Source organism: Phyllobates terribilis, unplaced genomic scaffold (assembly GCF_046119375.1).
Source record: "Phyllobates terribilis strain yellow unplaced genomic scaffold, ASM4611937v1 Scaffold_14__1_contigs__length_39327217, whole genome shotgun sequence".
Classification (NCBI taxonomy): Eukaryota; Metazoa; Chordata; class Amphibia; order Anura; family Dendrobatidae; genus Phyllobates; species Phyllobates terribilis.
In genome coordinates, this window is record NW_027362774.1 from 7,294,829 (window position 1) to 7,313,628 (window position 18,800).

The 18,800-nt window shown below is 53.5% G+C and overlaps 1 protein-coding gene across 2 annotated transcripts in view; it reads left to right on the forward strand.

Annotated features, from left to right (window-relative positions):
- The first annotated feature begins 634 nt into the window (after positions 1-634).
- Positions 635-18,800, forward strand: part of URI1 (URI1 prefoldin like chaperone) — an 89,853-nt gene continuing 71,687 nt past the window's right edge. Inside the window, exons 1-4 of one of the 2 annotated variants that reach the window (XM_073659653.1) lie at positions 635-783; positions 13,579-13,613; positions 16,370-16,448; positions 16,704-16,839. In XM_073659653.1, the coding sequence (XP_073515754.1) occupies positions 706-783; positions 13,579-13,613; positions 16,370-16,448; positions 16,704-16,839 (328 nt within the window). In that variant the 5' untranslated portion in view covers positions 635-705. The remainder of the gene's footprint in view (positions 784-13,578; positions 13,614-16,369; positions 16,449-16,703; positions 16,840-18,800) is intronic. The other variant, XM_073659654.1, reaches the window with a different exon arrangement.

Below are 18,800 nucleotides of genomic sequence, written 5' to 3' on the forward strand. Positions count from 1 at the left end.
TCAGGGCTTGTTTTTTATGGTACGGGCTGCAGTTTTTATCTTCTCCATTTTGGGGTCTTTATGACTTTCTGATGTCTTTTCCTTCCAGTTTCTTGCAGGGGAAATGACCTGAAAACAGCTATTCTGCCATTTTAATTGTTTTTTGGATTCAGTGTTCATCATATGTGATAAATACTCTGATTTTTAATAACAAAAGTGGTATTTTATTCATTTTTTTAAAATATTTTATTAGTTCTTGCAGGGACTTAACCCTGCAATATTGCAAAACGCCCGATCTCCTGATTGGTGCACACACGTGGCGGACACGGGGTCCGAGAGTGCGCATTATAAGCCGTAACATAGACGATAAAAGGGGATGTCTATGGGAAGGAGGATTGCGGGTGTCTCGCATAGGTGGATGAGCTGCAGTCGCTGCTGGATTATTTTTAAATCAGTTGCCCGTAGCAACCAGTAATTTTATATCATTTAGTTGCTATGGGCAACGGCTGCTGCTCCACTTCCTGTAGCTGAGACTCCTGGAAGTCACGTGACAGCCGCACAGTGCGAGGAATCACGTGGTGTGATTGGTGTTGTCATGGCGATGCGGACACACCCCCTCTTCTTCCGAGTGAGAGTTCAGGCCTTCGCCGAGATCGTGACGTCAGCTGTCGCTCTCCGCAGACCAATGAGAGGAGAAGGGGCGTGGTCAGAGTTCCGGAGCAGAGCATGGACGGGCAGAAGGATGGGGGGCGGCAGCGGCTCAGCACCCGGGAGGTGACCCGACTACAGGCGGAGCAGAGCGAGGTAACCACGCGAGAGAGAGTGGTGACGTCAGCGAGGAGGGGAGCGTGCAACGGGGACAGACCCGGGAAACGACCTCCCCGTATGTCACATGTCACGTGCGCTCCCTCCTATAAACACATGTGTCCCCCCAGTGTCCTGCAGAGGTTACATCACCGTCACCCCAATATCCTGCAGAGGTTACATCACTGTCACCCCAGTATCCTGCAGAGGTTACATCACCGTCACCCCAGTGTCCTGCAGAGGTTACATCACCGTCACCCCAATATCCTGCAGAGGTTACATCACCGTCACCCCAATATCCTGCAGAGGTTACATCACCGTCACCCCAGTGTCCTGCAGAGGTTACATCACCGTCACCCCAGTGTCCTGCAGAGGTTACATCACCGTCACCCCAATATCCTGCAGAGGTTACATCACCGTCACCCCAGTGTCCTGCAGAGGTAACGTGTCACCGTCACCCCAGTATCCTGCAGAGGTTACATCACTGTCACCCCAATATCCTGCAGAGGTTACATCACTGTCACCCCAATATCCTGCAGAGGTTACATCACTGTCACCCCAGTATCCTGCAGAGGTTACATCACCGTCACCCCAGTGTCCTGCAGAGGTTACATCACCGTCACCCCAATATCCTGCAGAGGTTACATCACCGTCACCCCAATATCCTGCAGAGGTTACATCACCGTCACCCCAATATCCTGCAGAGGTTACATCACCGTCACCCCAGTATCCTGCAGAGGTAACGTGTCACCGTCACCCCAGTATCCTGCAGAGGTTACATCACCGTCACCCCAATATCCTGCAGAGGTTACATCACCGTCACCCCAATATCCTGCAGAGGTTACATCACCGTCACCCCAATATCCTGCAGAGGTTACATCACCGTCACCCCAATATCCTGCAGAGGTTACATCACCGTCACCCCAGTGTCCTGCAGAGGTTACATCACCGTCACCCCAATATCTTGCAGAGGTTACATCACCGTCACCCCAATATCCTGCAGAGGTTACATCACCGTCACCCCAGTGTCCTTCAGAGGTTACATCACCGTCACCCCAGTGTCCTTCAGAGGTTACATCACCGTCACCCCAGTGTCCTGCAGAGGTTACATCACCGTCACCCCAGTGTCCTGCAGAGGTTACATCACCGTCACCCCAGTGTCCTGCAGAGGTTACATCACCGTCACCCCAGTGTCCTGCAGAGGTTACATCACCGTCACCCCAATATCCTGCAGAGGTTACATCACCGTCACCCCAATATCCTGCAGAGGTTACATCACCGTCACCCCAATATCCTGCAGAGGTTACATCACCGTCACCCCAATATCCTGCAGAGGTTACATCACCGTCACCCCAATATCCTGCAGAGGTTACATCACCGTCACCCCAATATCCTGCAGAGGTTACATCACCGTCACCCCAATATCCTGCAGAGGTAACATATCACCGTCACCCCAATATCCTGCAGAGGTAACATATCACCGTCACCCCAATATCCTGCAGAGGTAACATATCACCGTCACCCCAATATCCTGCAGAGGTAACATATCACCGTCACCCCCATGTCCTGCAGAGGTAACATATCACCGTCACCCCAATATCCTGCAGAGGTAACATATCACCGTCACCCCAATATCCTGCAGAGGTAACATATCACCGTCACCCCAATATCCTGCAGAGGTAACATGTCACCGTCACCCAGAGGCGTAGAAATCATGGGTCCCCATAGCAGAAGTTCCAATTTGCCACCCCCCCCCCCCCCAACCAAAATTTTTTTAAAAAATAATATTCGGCAAGGTCATGGGAGAGCAGATCTCACAAGTTTGCAGCCTTTGCAGAATATGATCCCCCAACTGTGACGCCCACACAGCCCTCCATACAGTATAATGGCCCCCACATAGCCCTCCATACAGTATACTGTGCTCCCCATGGTCCTCCCTGCGGCATACTGCGCTCCCCATGGTCCTCCCTGCGGCATACTGCGCTCCCCATGGTCCTCCCTGCGGCATACTGCGCTCCCCATGGTCCTCCCTGCGGCATACTGCGCTCCCCATGGTCCTCCCTGCGGCATACTGCGCTCCCCATGGTCCTCCCTGCGGCATACTGCGCTCCCCATGGTCCTCCCTGCGGCTTACTGCGCTCCCCATGGTCCTCCCTGCGGCTTACTGCGCTCCCCATGGTCCTCTCTGCGGCATACTGCGCTCCCCATGGTCCTCCCTGCGGCATACTGCGCTCCCCATGGTCCTCCCTGCGGCATACTGCGCTCCCCATGGTCCTCCCTGCGGCATACTGCGCTCCCCATGGTCCTCCCTGCGGCATACTGCGCTCCCCATGGTCCTCCCTGCGGCATACTGCGCTCCCCATGGTCCTCCCTGCGGCATACTGCGCTCCCCATGGTCCTCCCTGCGGCATACTGCGCTCCCCATGGTCCTCCCTGCGGCATACTGCGCTCCCCATGGTCCTCCCTGCGGCATACTGCGCTCCCCATGGTCCTCCCTGCGGCATACTGCGCTCCCCATGGTCCTCCCTGCGGCATACTGCGCTCCCCATGGTCCTCCCTGCGGCATACTGCGCTCCCCATGGTCCTCCCTGCGGCATACTGCGCTCCCCATGGTCCTCCCTGCGGCATACTGCGCTCCCCATGGTCCTCCCTGCGGCATACTGCGCTCCCCATGGTCCTCCCGGCGGCATACTGCGCTCCCCCATGGTCCTCCCGGCGGCATACTGCCCTCCCCCATGGTCCTCCCGGCGGCATACTGCCCTCCCCCATGGTCCTCCCGGCGGCATACTGCCCTCCCCCATGGTCCTCCCGGCGGCATACTGCCCTCCCCCATGGTCCTCCCGGCGGCATACTGCCCTCCCCCATGGTCCTCCCGGCGGCATACTGCCCTCCCCCATGGTCCTCCCGGCGGCATACTGCCCTCCCCCATGGTCCTCCCGGCGGCATACTGCGCTCCCCCATGGTCCTCCCGGCGGCATACTGCGCTCCCCCATGGTCCTCCCGGCGGCATACTGCGCTCCCCCATGGTCCTCCCGGCGGCATACTGCGCTCCCCCATGGTCCTCCCGGCGGCATACTGCGCTCCCCCATGGTCCTCCCGGCGGCATACTGCGCTCCCCCATGGTCCTCCCTGCAGTATTATGGCCACTATAATTCACTCATTGATTACATTTTTTTTTTATTAAATACAATACTCACCTCTCCTCCTCGTTCTCCGCTGCTCCGGTCTCGGCAGTGAGCGCTCTGCAGACGCTCCCTCCTCCATCCTTGCTGTCAACTGTATCGGCATTCAGGATACCGATACGGTTGAACCAGTGATGACGGGCGTCACCGTCACCCCAATATCCAGCCGAGGTAACACATCACCGTCCCCCTAGTGTCCTGCAGAGGTCACATGTCACCGTCCCCCCTAGTGTCCTGCAGAGGTCACATGTCACCGTCCCCCCTAGTGTCCTGCAGAGGTCACATGTCACCGTCCCCCCTAGTGTCCTGCAGAGGTCACATGTCACCGTCCCCCTAGTGTCCTGCAGAGGTCACATGTCACCGTCCCCCTAGTGTCCTGCAGAGGTCACATGTCACCGTCCCCCTAGTGTCCTGCAGAGGTCACATGTCACCGTCCCCCTAGTGTCCTGCAGAAGTCACATGTCACCGTCCCCCTAGTGTCCTGCAGAGGTCACATGTCACCGTCCCCCTAGTGTCCTGCAGAGGTCACATGTCACCGTCCCCCTAGTGTCCTGCAGAGGTCACATGTCACCGTCCCCCTAGTGTCCTGCAGAGGTCACATGTCACCGTCCCCCTAGTGTCCTGCAGAGGTCACATGTCACCGTCCCCCTAGTGTCCTGCAGAGGTCACATGTCACCGTCCCCCTAGTGTCCTGCAGAGGTCACATGTCACCGTCCCCCTAGTGTCCTGCAGAGGTCACATGTCACCGTCCCCCTAGTGTCCTGCAGAGGTCACATGTCTCTGTCCCCCAGAGGCGTAGAAATCATGGGTCCCCATAGCAGAAGTTCCAATTTGCCCCCCCCCCACCCCCAACCAAAAATTTTTAAAAAAATAATATTCGGCAAGGTCATGGGAGAGCAGATCTCACAAGTTTGCAGCCTTTGCAGAGTATGATCCCCCAACTGTGACACCCAACAGTATACTGCGCTCCCCATAGTTCTCCATGCAGCATACTGCGCTCCCCGTGGTCCTCCGTGCGGCATACTGCGCTCCCCGTGGTCCTCCGTGCGGTATGCTACGCTCCCCGTGGTCCTCCGTGCGGCACGCTGCGCTCCCCGTGGTCCTCCGTGCGGCACGCTGCGCTCCCCGTGGTCCTCCGTGCGGCACGCTGCGCTCCCCGTGGTCCTCCGTGCGGCACGCTGCGCTCCCCGTGGCCCTCCGTGCGGCACGCTGCGCTCCCCGTGGCCCTCCGTGCGGCACGCTGCGCTCCCCGTGGCCCTCCGTGCGGCACGCTGCGCTCCCCGTGGCCCTCCGTGCGGCACGCTGCGCTCCCCGTGGCCCTCCGTGCGGCACGCTGCGCTCCCCGTGGCCCTCCGTGCGGCACGCTGCGCTCCCCGTAGTCCTCCCTGCAGTATTATGGCCACTATAATTCACTCATTGATTAAAAAAAATTATAAAATACAATACTCACCTCTCCTCCTCGTGCTCCGCTGCTCCGGTCTCGGCAGTGAGCGCTCTGCAGACGCTCCCTCCTCCATCCTTGCTTTCAACTGTATCGGCATTCAGGACACCGATACGGTTGAACCAGTGATGACGGGCGTCACCGTCACCCCAATATCCAGCTGAGGCAACATATCCCCGGCACCCCAATGTCCTGCAGAGGTAACAAGTCACTGTCCCCCCAGTATCCTGCTGAGGTGACTGTGAAGACACGGGGTCTTCCGTGGACGTAATGCTACTCAGACAACACAGGGTGAGGGTAACACTGTGTGGCAATACTTTATTGAACCACCAAACAGACAATACAAATATAGAACAGTCCCAGCAAATACCCAGGATGGTGCAAAATTACACAGTCTCACCCTTCCGCCGGCCCACCTGGGCTAAAACAGCTGCAACTTTGGGACTTCCACGGCAACTACCTAAACCAGTGGCCCCCCGCTTTTGGCGGGCCCCCAGAGAGAGGATGTAGCAGTAAGCTTAGGAATCTAGCAGTCCATCGAGGCACAAGGCCAGGAGACCTGAGGGTCCCACCCTGGCCTCTCCGAGAGTTTCCATGGGGCCAGATGACCGGCTGTTCCCAATCTGGCTTCTCTGAATGTCTCCATGAGTTCCAGGCAACCGGAGGGTCTCACCTGGCAACCCCAAACATATCCATGGGACCAGGTGACTTCATCGTCCCAACCTGGTCTACCCAAATGTATCCATCGGCTCTCAGATGGTCAATGAAGCAGATCCATATCCTTCCAGTCAGAGCTATATACCCTTAAGCCGGAATCATGTAAAATCCAAATCTGTGTCTCTTTGGGTAAAGCCATAATAATAATAATAATCTTTTTATTTGTGTAGCGCCAACATATTCCGCAGCGCTTTACAATTCAGACAATTTACAGACCTTATCGCCACGGTCCCCATTGGGGCTCACAATCTACATTCCCTATCAGTATGTCTTTGGAGTGTGGGAGGAAACCGGAGAACCCAGAGGAAACCCACGCGAACACGGGGAGAACATACAAACTCCTTGCAGATGTTGTCCTTGGTGGGATTTGAAACCGGGACCCCAGCGCTGCAAAGCAATTGTGCTAACCACTGAGCCACCGTGCTGCCCATGCTACCAAGATGATGGTGTGAAGGGAGTCTGATGTTTGATTCTCCTTGTAAAGTCTATTTCCAATCTCTGTTACAAGTCTGACTGCTACAGAAGCACATGTCCTTTTTAAGTACACATCCACAGGTAAGAGGTTAGGGAGGGCATTACTCACAGGGCTAAGGTGTGATTATTTCAGCTAATCAATTTACATAGTTGGTGTAGTAGGGGACTCTTTAAATCAACATCATTATTTCAGAATGAAAGAGGAGACAACAATCAGGGTTATACAATTACTGGTCTGACCTTCTTCCCCAGCCACAGAAATACGCATACATTTTGTCAACAGAAAGAGAAGTGTATTTCTCTTGGTTAACAAATCTAAACATGTGGCTGATTAAGATTATAAACTGTGTCGTCACAGTAACGTGTCACCGTCACCCCAGTATCCTGCAGAGGTAACGTGTCACCGTCACCCCAGTATCCTGCAGAGGTAACATATCACCGTCACCCCAGTATCCTGCAGAGGTAACGTGTCACCGTCACCCCAGTATCCTGCAGAGGTAACGTGTCACCGTCACCCCAGTATCCTGCAGAGGTAACGTGTCACCGTCACCCCAGTGTCCTGCAGAGGTAACGTGTCACCGTCACCCCAGTATCCTGCAGAGGTAACGTGTCACCGTCACCCCAGTGTCCTGCAGAGGTAACGTGTCACCGTCACCCCAGTGTCCTGCAGAGGTAACGTGTCACCGTCACCCCAGTGTCCTGCAGAGGTAACGTGTCACCGTCACCCCAGTGTCCTGCAGAGGTAACGTGTCACCGTCACCCCAGTGTCCCGCAGAGGTAACGTGTCACCGTCACCCCAGTGTCCCGCAGAGGTAACGTGTCACCGTCACCCCAGTGTCCCGCAGAGGTAACGTGTCACCGTCACCCCAGTGTCCCGCAGAGGTAACGTGTCACCGTCACCCCAGTGTCCCGCAGAGGTAACGTGTCACCGTCACCCCAGTGTCCCGCAGAGGTAACGTGTCACCGTCACCCCAGTGTCCCGCAGAGGTAACGTGTCACCGTCACCCCAGTGTCCCGCAGAGGTAACGTGTCACCGTCACCCCAGTGTCCAATGTGATTCATCGCCTTGTTACATTTTTAGGACACATCACAAATCTCTCCTGTCCTAATGTTTTGCTACAATGGGTCAGTGCAGGATGAAACAAACCCTCAGCTGTGAGCAGTATGGGCTCTGTGCAGCTTCTCATGCAGGGATCTTGGTGAGGAGGTGAAGCATTGGTACTGGGGTTATTCCCAGTCATCTCCTCTTACTGGTTGCACTTCCTCCTCCGGGGCTTACTGCACCAACAAGCTTCCTCTAGAAACACCTCCTGTGCCCCTATGACAACACTTACTGCCACTGTGACTTGGCAGTTCAGTTCTGTGATGACAATATGTCTTGGATTCGTTTCTCTGAGCAGCCAGGTCATAGGGGCAGTAGGTGTTGTCATAAGGGCACGGTCTATTCTGATAGCTCTGCACTCTGTATCAGGTTTATTTATGAGCACGCGGATTCACGAATACGGAGATCGCAGCTGTCCTCATGATCAGTGCCGGCGACACTTAATATAGCTCCACTTAAAGGGACGGCAGCGGGCTATGACAATTCTTATTGTCAATGGGGGATCAGTCTGATGTTTGTAGCCAGAGGTGGCTGATTATATGTGGATTTAACATTGGCCTCCTATACACCGGTGCAGAGATCGCCTCTTCCCCCTGGTGGCCACCTGCGGTAATACATCTGGCAGGATCTGGGAGATTTTTCACACTCAGACCCAGGAAAGGGTTGATAATTGTGGCTTTATAGTCGTGGACTGCGAGGGCCGGGAAGATGAATGATCGCACTATAGACTGCCGCGGTTTAAAGCCCTTTTTTTTTGTTTTGTTTTTCCGCCAGCCTTGTCCAACTTCATTCTCGGGGGGGCCGCTGACCTGCCAACGCTTCCTAATTCTTCTAATTAACAGGCAATCAATTATCTTTTGCAGCACTTACTGCTCTGGAGTAAGATTCGTCCTGAAAAAAAAAAAAAAAGTCGGGACCAGATTCGGGCCGCAGGATTGCATTAACCCCTGACGTGATGATAAGTTTACCGTCTATCCTCCGTGTCGTACTATGGCTGATAACAGGGAGTAATAGACTGTATTATACTACCGTGAGATGAGGCTATAGGTAGAGTGTTCCATTAGTGTAGCAACCTGTTGTGGGACTACTACTCCCAGCATTACCGTCATAGAATCCCATAGAATTGTAAATGAGAATAAGGGGCAGCGGGCAGCGTCCTCCTCCTCCCTCAGCGACGAGCGGAGCCCCATCCGGAGAGTTATTTGTGCGCCTCTGGCTTTTAGAAGGAACATATGAACCGGTGGCATTGGCCCTATCTGTCAAAAAATACGCTTCATTTGCATATTTGCTAATTAAAGTAGCTTCTTGGAAACATTAAGTAAAATATCTTCTGTAACCTTTATCACCGCAGTTAATGGATATAGTCGAGCAAATCTCATCGACGGCCCTTTAAATAATGTAAATGATTATGAATATGTAACTAGTTAATATGCAGCCGTGAAAGGATTATCATGTCGGGGTTAATGAATGTGCTGCTCTTAGAGGATGCCAGACTGGAGCGAGCGAGCGGCGGCGGCTTCATGCCTGAGCCGACAGACGCTCATTACCGCCCGGGTGCAACGTATGGACTTAACGCGGGCGAGAGCGAAGAAACGCCTGGAAATGAGGCTCAGACCCGCCGCTAGATCTGTGACGGGACGGCCTGGAGTCGCCATGATCTCACCCTGCTCACGACCGGCCGTGAAGTGAGGGAGATAGCGGATTATTGAGGAATTCTCTATTTACCCCCAGGGCCAAACACGACTGGCCCCAGCCCCCTCTCCATCTCACTCACTCTCCTATCACTCTTCTTTCTTTTTGTTGCTCCCCTCTACCTCTACCTGTGATCTCTCACCACCTTCTACCCCCTGTCTGGCGCCAACCCCCTGCACATTCTCTCCTCACACGCCCAACCTCTTGCGCCGTCTCTCCTCACAGGCCCAACCTATTGCGCTGTCTCTCCTCGCAGGCCCAGCCTCTTGCGCCGTCTCTCCTCGCAGGCCCAGCCTCTTGCGCCGTCTCTCCTCGCAGGCCCAGCCTCTTGCGCCGTCTCTCCTCGCAGGCCCAGCCTCTTGCGCCGTCTCTCCTCGCAGGCCCAGCCTCTTGCGCCGTCTCTCCTCGCAGGCCCAGCCTCTTGCGCCGTCTCTCCTCGCAGGCCCAGCCTCTTGCGCCGTCTCTCCTCGCAGGCCCAGCCTCTTGCGCCGTCTCTCCTCGCAGGCCCAGCCTCTTGCGCCGTCTCTCCTCGCAGGCCCAGCCTCTTGCGCCGTCTCTCCTCGCAGGCCCAGCCTCTTGCGCCGTCTCTCCTCGCAGGCCCAGCCTCTTGCGCCGTCTCTCCTCGCAGGCCCAGCCTCTTGCGCCGTCTCTCCTCGCACGCCGGCCCAGCCTCTTGCGCCGTCTCTCCTCGCACGCCCACCCAACCTCTTGCGGCGTCTCTCCTCACAGGCCCAGCCTCTTGCGCCGTCTCTCCTCGCACGCCCACCCAACCTCTTGCGGCGTCTCTCCTCACAGGCCCAGCCTCTTGCGCAGTCTCTCCTCCTCCCTCCTCCTTCCCTTTGTCGCCCTCTCCTCATCCCTCCTCCTTCCCTTTGTCGCCCTCTCCTCATCCCTCCTCCTTCCCTTTGTCGCCCTCTCCTCATCCCTCCTCCTTCCCTTTGTCGCCCTCTCCTCATCCCCCCTCCTTCCCTTTGTCGCCCTCTCCTCATCCCTCCTCCTTCCCTTTGTCGCCCTCTCCTCATCCCTCCTCCTTCCCTTTGTCGCCCTCTCCTCATCCCTCCTCCTTCCCTTTGTCGCCCTCTCCTCATCCCTCCTCCTTCCCTTTGTCGCCCTCTCCTCATCCCTCCTCCTTCCCTTTGTCGCCCTCTCCTCATCCCTCCTCCTTCCCTTTGTCGCCCTCTCCTCCCTGGTTATGAGTGGCATCATCACCATCACTACTCCCTGACACCAGCCATCACGGGAAGCAGGGATTGGACATGTTGGATTGTAATCTGCCTGATCCTTTGTTTTCCTGGGAGATGACCTGCTGCCATTATGATTATTATATTTCTTGTCTAGCTGTCATGTACACATTGGAATAAGCAGCTGATCGATACGTGGCAGGACGCATTGATCTCCGCCGGCCGCCATCGTATGATAGATGACTACACGGCGGCACACAGGTGACCACCAGCTCCCTCCAAGGTTGTATTACCATATCCCCTCATCAGAGAGGAGTGCGCTATATTTCACCACGGGGCGACTTCTAATCAGGCTGATAGAGAGTGACGCCCTATCGCCCCCTCCGCCACCACCTCGCATTATTCGGGGAAACGGGAAAGTGTTTGTTTAGCTGCGGAAGCGTTGTGTACCTTCTCTGTTGCAAGTACAAATGTGCCGGCAGATGTTGCGCCAGCCGCCCATAAATCTCTGCTCCGTGACGTGAAATGGGCACCGGAGCGTCGTTCTGCGCTGGAGGAAAATGGCAGCTTCAAAGATCAATGCAGATTTATGGCATGAGGGGGGCATGGCACGCCACTGTCACATATGGATCATTCCCCTGAAGAACGGCGGATCCCCTCCTCCACCCGGCAAAGGAGAAACCGGAAAGTTTCCGATCTGTTCAGACTTTTAGAGCCAAAAACTTTGGGGACAAGGGAAGGTTGGGGGACCAAAGACCCGGTGGGGGGGGACCAGAGGCTCGTGGGGGGGGGGGGGGGGACCAGAGGCCCGGTGTGGTGGGGGGAGGCCAGAGGCCCGGTGGGGGGTGAGACCAGAGGCCCGGTGGGGGGGGGGACCAGAGGCCATGTACTCCTGCACTAAGCGTGGGTGGGAATGGCAGGGTGGGGCAATACGGTTACCAGCCCTTCTGTGATGTAGGAAGTGACCCATAGAAGTATATGGATCCAGTGTGGTCACCTCCGCTCATTAATAGTTGGTACCGAAGCCCTATTGGGTCAGAAAGACTCAATAATGCTGAGTTCTCTAATTGGGAGCACTCCATCTGTTGCAAAACTATCACTCTCATCACGCCCTTTTCCCCTAAATTTAATATTGATGACATATCAGTAGGTTTTGGTGGAAGTCCGACTCCCGGGAACCCCACTGATCGGATGATTGAGTCTACTGTGGCGACTGATAGCGTCACAGCTCCATTCATTGTGTAGTGGCCATGAGTGGTACTGCAAGCTCTCTCCCATACAAGTACATAGTTCCCTTCACAGTGAGTGGACGGAGCACCGTGACACCTTCATTTCGAAGATGTTGGACCCCCCATCTCAGGTTGTGTGCCGCCCTACTCATTTCAGAGTAGCTGAGCTGCAATACCACATTTGACCTGTACACAGGTGTGGCGCAATTTCTGCGAGAAAGCAGCAATTTTTTTCCCCCTTTTTAAGGGAGTGCAAAGATCATATCGGTTCCTGTAACATTTGGAGTCGAACGTCCCCCTCCTTACCCTCCATCCCGCATCCTCGAGTCGCAGCCTTGTTTCCTCGGCGGCAGATATTCCGTTCATTTGTTTGGAAGTGTTTATCCGCGATCTCCTCTATAAAGATGTAATTAGGCCATACGTCACTCTAATAGTTCTGCGCCGCTCCGAATTTATAGGATCCCTTTATTTTATATTTTAATAACCGACTTAACCTTTTATGATATTTTACTTCTCCCAATTTTATTTACAAGATCATTAAAAAATCTATTATTATTATTATTCCGGTTGCGTCAGAGACCGCGAGGCTGCGCTATTTTTACCATCAAAACAAATTTCACCCCTGTGGAACCTGACGGACCCCACTGTTAGTAAGTAGGGGGCTGTCTGGCGCCGCTGGTGTCCGTCCATAACCGCTTTTGTCATAAACGAAAGTCACGATGAATCTGAGTAAAATGCGACAAATATATATATTTTTTATTTACCTGGTAGACGCAGATTTGCTTTCTAATTTATAGTGTAAAATTGTTGTAAATTTATCATCTTGCAAGAGACCCCGCCCATATGTAAAAAAATAAAAATATATATGTAAAGACTAAAGTCAAAAATCTTTACGCACAACAAATGTGCTCCAAAATCACCATTTTTTTCCCTCTTAAAGGGGCTATTCCCATTTTTAAAGATGCATATCGTCGGATAGCCCTTGTAAAAACAAGCACTTTTGCAATTTACTGCTTGTTAAAATTGTCAGCCGTTCTTGAGTTATTAACACTTTTTTTGTTAATAACTTTACAGCAGCGGCGGTCGGTCTCCAAGGCAACGAACGGTAATCAAAAGAAAAATGTTGATAACTCAAGAACGGCTGCAAATTTTAATAAACAGTAAATTGCAAAAGTGCTTGTTTTTACGAACTCTATCCAATAATATCCATCTATAAAGATGTAAATAACCCCTTTAAGTTGCAAAATTAATGCCCCCCTTCCCCTCTTTGTGTACCATTCTTGGTCATACCTACATTTTATAAGTAGGTTAAAAATCTGCAGCATAATTTGGCACAAATCAGTTGGAAGTGAGTTCAATGCCGATTTGTCAAGGATTTTCTTACAAATTTGGCGAGAACGTCACCTTATACATTGCAAAGGGTGAAAATCTGCAGCATCAATTCACATGCTGCGGACTTAAAGGGTCGTTCCCAAAAACCATGTTGTCTGCTATCCATAATGGTAAATAAAAGGAAAAAAATAATAGATATTTTGGCATTTTATTCAGTAGCTTGTTGTTTAGTTTCCTCCATAATATATATATTTTTAAAGAAAAAGTAAAAAAATAATTATAACGTTACTAATAATTCTGCTGCCGTTCTCGTCTCCTGGCGTTAGACCGCTTTGTAGTGTTGTGGTTGAGCCTGGTATATATTTGCCGGTGCTGGTGAATCTGTATTTCCGTCTTCTGCCGTCGCTGCCTCTGATTTATGTTCCGGTTTATGTTTTTTTCGCAGGTGATCAGCGGCTGCCAGGAGAAAATCCAGCACTGGTAAGTGACATGCAGAAAAATTTCCACAAAATGCAAATAGGGCCGGCTGGGGGATCCTTGTCTAGAGGGGGCTGGTTGGTGAGGGCCGACTTAAGGGGAGCATTCTTCAAAGGCGGCTGACTGTGGGGGGGGCATCCTTGTCCGGCAGGGGCTGGTTGTAGGGGAGGACCTTGTCCAAAGTGGGTCTGTCTGGGAGGGAGGCAGCTGGGGTGTTTCTTGTCCAGATAGGCTGGTTGAGGAAGGCCTGGTTCCAAGGGGCCGATTGGGTGGGGGCCTACTTGAGGGGATCATTCTTCAGAGGGGGCCAGCTGGGGTGGCCTTTTCCAGAGACAGTTGGCTGGGGGGGCCTTTTCTAGAGAAGAGTGGGCCTTTTCCAGATCCAGAGGGGGCCGACTGGGGCAGAGGGGCTTGTCCGGAGGGGGCCGCTCGGGAGGGGGGGGGGATAGTAGGGCCTTGTCCAGAGTGAGCCTGACTGGGAGGGGTGCCTCGGCTAGAGGGGGCTTGTCCAGAAAGCTGAGGTGGCCGGGCTGGGGAAGGAAGGGGTCTTGTCCAGAAAGGAGAGGTGGCCGGGCTGGGGAAGGAAGGGGGCTTGTCCAGAAAGGAGAGGTGTCTGGGCTGGGGAGGAGGGCCTGGCCCTGAAGGGGCCGGGCTGGGGAAGGAAGGGGCTTGTCCAAAAGGCAGAGGTGGCCAGACTGAGGAGGAGGGCCTTGACCTGAAGGGGCCAGGCTGGGGAAGGAAGGGGGCTTGTCCAGAAGGCAGAGGGGGCCAGGCTGGGGAAGAAAGGGGGCTCGTTCAGAAGGCAGAGGTGGCGGGGCTGGAGAAGGAAGGGGTCTTTTCCAGAAAGGAGAGGTGGCCTGGCTGGGGAAGGAAGGGGGCTTGTCCAGAAAGGAGAGGTGGCCTGGCTAGGGAAGGAAGGGGGCTTGTCCAGAAAGGAGAGGTGGCCGGGCTGGGGAAGGAAGGGGGCTTGTCCTGAAAGGAGAGGTGGCTGGGCTGGGGAGGAAGGCCTGGCCCTGAAGGGGCCGGGCTGGGGAAGGAAAGAGGCTTGTCCAAAAGGCAGAGGTGGCCGGACTGAGGAGGAGGGCCTTGACCTGAAGGGGCCAGGCTGGGGAAGTAAGGGGGCTTGTCCAGAAAGGAGAGGTGGCCGGGCTGGGGAGGAGGGCCTGGCCCTGAAGGGGCCGGGCTGGGGAAGGAAAGGGGCTTGTCCAAAAGGCAGAGGTGGCCAGACTGAGGAGGAGGACCTTGACCTGAAGGGGCCAGGCTGGGGAAGGAAGGGGGCTTGTCCAGAAGGCAGAGGCGGCCGGGCTCGGGAGGAGGGCCTTGACCCGAAGGGGTCGGGCTGGGGAAGGAAGGGGGCTTGTCCAGAATGGAGAGGTGGCCGGGCTGGAGTAGGAAGGGGGCTTGTCCAGAAAGGAGAGGTGGCCGGGCTGGGGAGGAGGGCCTTGCCCTGAAGGGGCCAGGCTGGGGAAGGAAGGGGCTTGTCCAAAAGGCAGAGGTGGCCGGACTGAGGAGGAGGGCCTTGACCTGAAGGGGCCAGGCTGGGGAAGGAAGGGGGCTTGTCCAGAAGGCAGAGGTGGCCAGGCTGGGGAGGAGGGATTTGACCTGAAGGGGCCAGGAAGGGGGCTTGTCCAGAAGGCAGAGGTGGCCGGGCTGGGGAGGAGGGCCTTGACCTGAAGGGGCCAGGCTGGGGAAGGAAGGGGGCTTGTCCAGAAGGCAGAGGCGGCCGGGCTCGGGAGCAGGGCCTTGACCTGAAGGGGTCGGGCTGGGGAAGGAAGGGGGCTTGTGCAGAAGGCAGAGGCGGCCGGGCTGGGGAGGAGGGCCTTGCCCTGAAGGGGCCAGGCTGGGGAAGGAAGGGGGCTCGTTCAGAAGGCAGAGGTGGGCTTTGACCTGAAGGGGCCAGGCTGGGGATGGAAGGGGGCTTGTCCAGAAGGCAGAGGTGGCGGGGCTGGGGAAGAGGGCCTTGACCTGAAGGGGCCTGGCTGGGGAAGGAAAAGGGCTTGGGCAGAGGGGGTAGGTTGGGGGTGGTTGTTGAGGGGGCTGGGCTGGGTGGTCTTGTCCAGAGAGGTTTGAGGCAGTCAGGGGCCCTTGTCGGAGGGGCTGGGTCCTTCCCCAATGGCGGAGTTTCTGCAGATTGTTGCGTCACAGTCGGGGCAACTTGGAAGAATGCGAATAAAGATAGTAACAACAATAGTAAAATATAAAACCTAATAAGATAATTACAGGCGATGATGTTTTTTTATTAAAATATCCACATTACACCTATAGAAGAAATGAGTAACAATGATCGAACCGCAGCAATTCCCACAATAACAGCGTAAAATAAGGCTAAGAACAATCCTAAAATAATCCGAATAAAAATAGCAACAATAAGAAGAAAAACAAGAGGAGGATTCCGATAACGACCGCAGCGCTAACGATGAGGAAATAACAAAGTGCGTAATAATCCCCATAGAGGACGGCGCCAATAATGATAACACAGCGGCGGCGCCAATAACCACAAAAACCGCCGTAAAAAGAGCAATCGCCTAATAAAAATAGCAACAATAATAACAAAAAAGGGAGAAGTTTATCATAAATTCTCATCATCATAATAGCAAAAACGGTGATAATAATAATGGAAATGATCAAATTATCCCATTCTGATGGCGGATCCAGACTTCCCATCGATGGCGGCGGCGTCTTCTCCGCAGCAATGGGGTCAAGGATTTTGGGGAGGCAGAAGCTGCTCGTGTGTCATGTGCTGAACTGTTATCATCTAGGAAGAAGGTAGAAGAGGACTACGACGCACTTCAGGAACGGCTGGGAACCCTCCCCGACAAGCTGTCCTATGAGATAATGGTGAGCACTATGGAAAAGCGTGGAAACCATCAGCAAGCAGGAAGATCCTATTATAGGATTTTGAGTGTGTTTAGGATCATTAACCCATCAATACCCCAACCACATTGCCCCTTATCCAGAATATCCAATTTAAAATGTTTTTTTTTTTTTTTCGCCGCCTGCTGATGGTTTCCATTATTGGGTAATGTGATATTGCAACTTTTTTTTTATTTTTTTTTTTACTTTTTCTATTTCCGCCCCTTTTGTTTCTCCCAGGTACCTTTCGGCCCTTTGGCTTTTATGCCCGGGCGCCTCGTCCACACCAATGAAGTTACCGTCCTCCTCGGGGACAACTGGTTCGCCAAATGTTCCAACAGACAGGCGATGAGTCTAGTGGATCACAGGAAAAAACGTGAGTGCCAAAAAAAAAATAAGGCGACGCTAATTTATATAGCACCACCCCTGTCCACAGGTTGGGTCTGGTATTGCAGCTTGGATCTATAAGGCCATTTTGACAAAGATGGCGCTGTTTTAGGAAGAAATCTAATCTACAAAGATTGCTGTAAAGGGTGCTTAAAGTTTTGCAACTTTTTTTTTTTTTTTAATCAGACGCATCTCAATAGTGTTGGCAGCTCCTATGCAGACTTATGTGTCTCCATGGTTACAGACAACAAGCCAAGTCCATGTAGTCGGATTTTGAAGGCAGATGTCAAGATGTCAGGAACCAGAAAGATTGGGCATGTCGGATTTTCTATCCCTCTTGATCACAGGAGATAAATGGACGCCAGAAATGTCTGGGAGCTGCTTATCCCCCCTGACTGCAGGAATAGTCGTCTGTAACCTGGAAAATGCATAGTTCTACATGGGAGCTGTATACCCACAGTAACAGAAGATTTGTGATTGGTTCAAAATATATAAAGATGCATTTAAGAGGTGGAAATAAAAATTGCAAAAGTATTGACACCCTTTAAATAAAGAGTAACCACAGACAGCACAGAGTGAAGTCTGCTGTTAAAGGGGTATTTCCATCTCCTATCAAGATCCTATCCCAATAGGTAGAAGGTGTATTAATAGCAAATACCTCCAATTAGAAATGTTGTCTAGTTCTTCTGATTAGTTTCGTGCAGGGCATTGCAGTTGCTTTGGTATCCATGGTTACGACCACTAACAATTAACTGTCACTATATGAGTGGTGATAACCATGGATACCTAAGCTACTCCAATGCCCTGCACATGGGGTAAGCGACATGGCTAATCAAAAGAACTATACTACATTTCTAATTGGAGGTCTTTGCTAATATTATTATTATTATTATTATTATTACACCTGCTACATATTGAGATACGAATACCCCTTTAACTTTACCGTCTTGATGAACGGAGACGCTAATCAGGAGCCCAATTAGTGCTGAGGGGAGCCGGCAGCGGGGAGCACAAAGCCCAGGGGGCCCTGCTGATGGGACGCAGGGACTCGTGTGGGTTCTACTGCTTTTTTTAAGGTCTTGACTTTGCAATACGACCTGGAGTCGCCTTCTCTTGCAGTGAGACCACCGAAGCCGAGCGCGCAGTCCCAGTCATCTGGACGTGGTCGGCGGCAGCACCCTGCACAGTACTGAGGCCGGGGCGCCACCGCGCAGAGGATGCAGTGTTGCATCATGGCCGCAGCTCCTTCTTTCTCTGGTCCGGGCCGATCGCACATTCTAATACCGGCACTGAGGACGTGGCGCTCCCGCAGAGTGAGGAGGACGTGCGCGCTCAGCACCCCCGCCGCCGCCACTCTCAGCGCTTCTGACATTTTCACAGCACAATTGATTAGAGCTGCGTTACTTTATAATAGAATATGATACTTAGCTGCGTTTCCGGAGGGATTTGCTGCAGTTGCCTCGGGGGACCCTCAGGTTAGAGCGATCGGAGCCGTTCTGCAGCGTAGTCCCCCCGGCGCCTCCCTCCGCCATTCACGCGGCTTCTCCGCTGCGATGAACGACTCACGGCTCAGAATCCTCCTGGGGTGGAAATGTCTCCTTGGCGCCACTTCTCATCCTGCTGTCAGATATCACTCGACCCCAAACGTACCGCTGCTTGCTGTCAGCGAATGGAACATTTTGGATTATACCTAGGGGAGGAAACCTCAAGATCTGACACTTCTCTCAGCTGAGGCTTTGGTACAATTGCATCCACTCTTAACTATCCTGGAGCGGAGCAGCTTCGCGGTCACCCAGCTCTCCTAAAGTCGGAGGGTTCGGTGACCGGATGAGGCCAAACGGATGCTGAATATTGAGCTTCCATGACTTGGAAACCATCAGCATGGAGGTTCTGTCTTGCAGAGGTGATATTTCCTTGCAGAGCCAAGCCGGCGCCCTCCGCTGGCAGTGT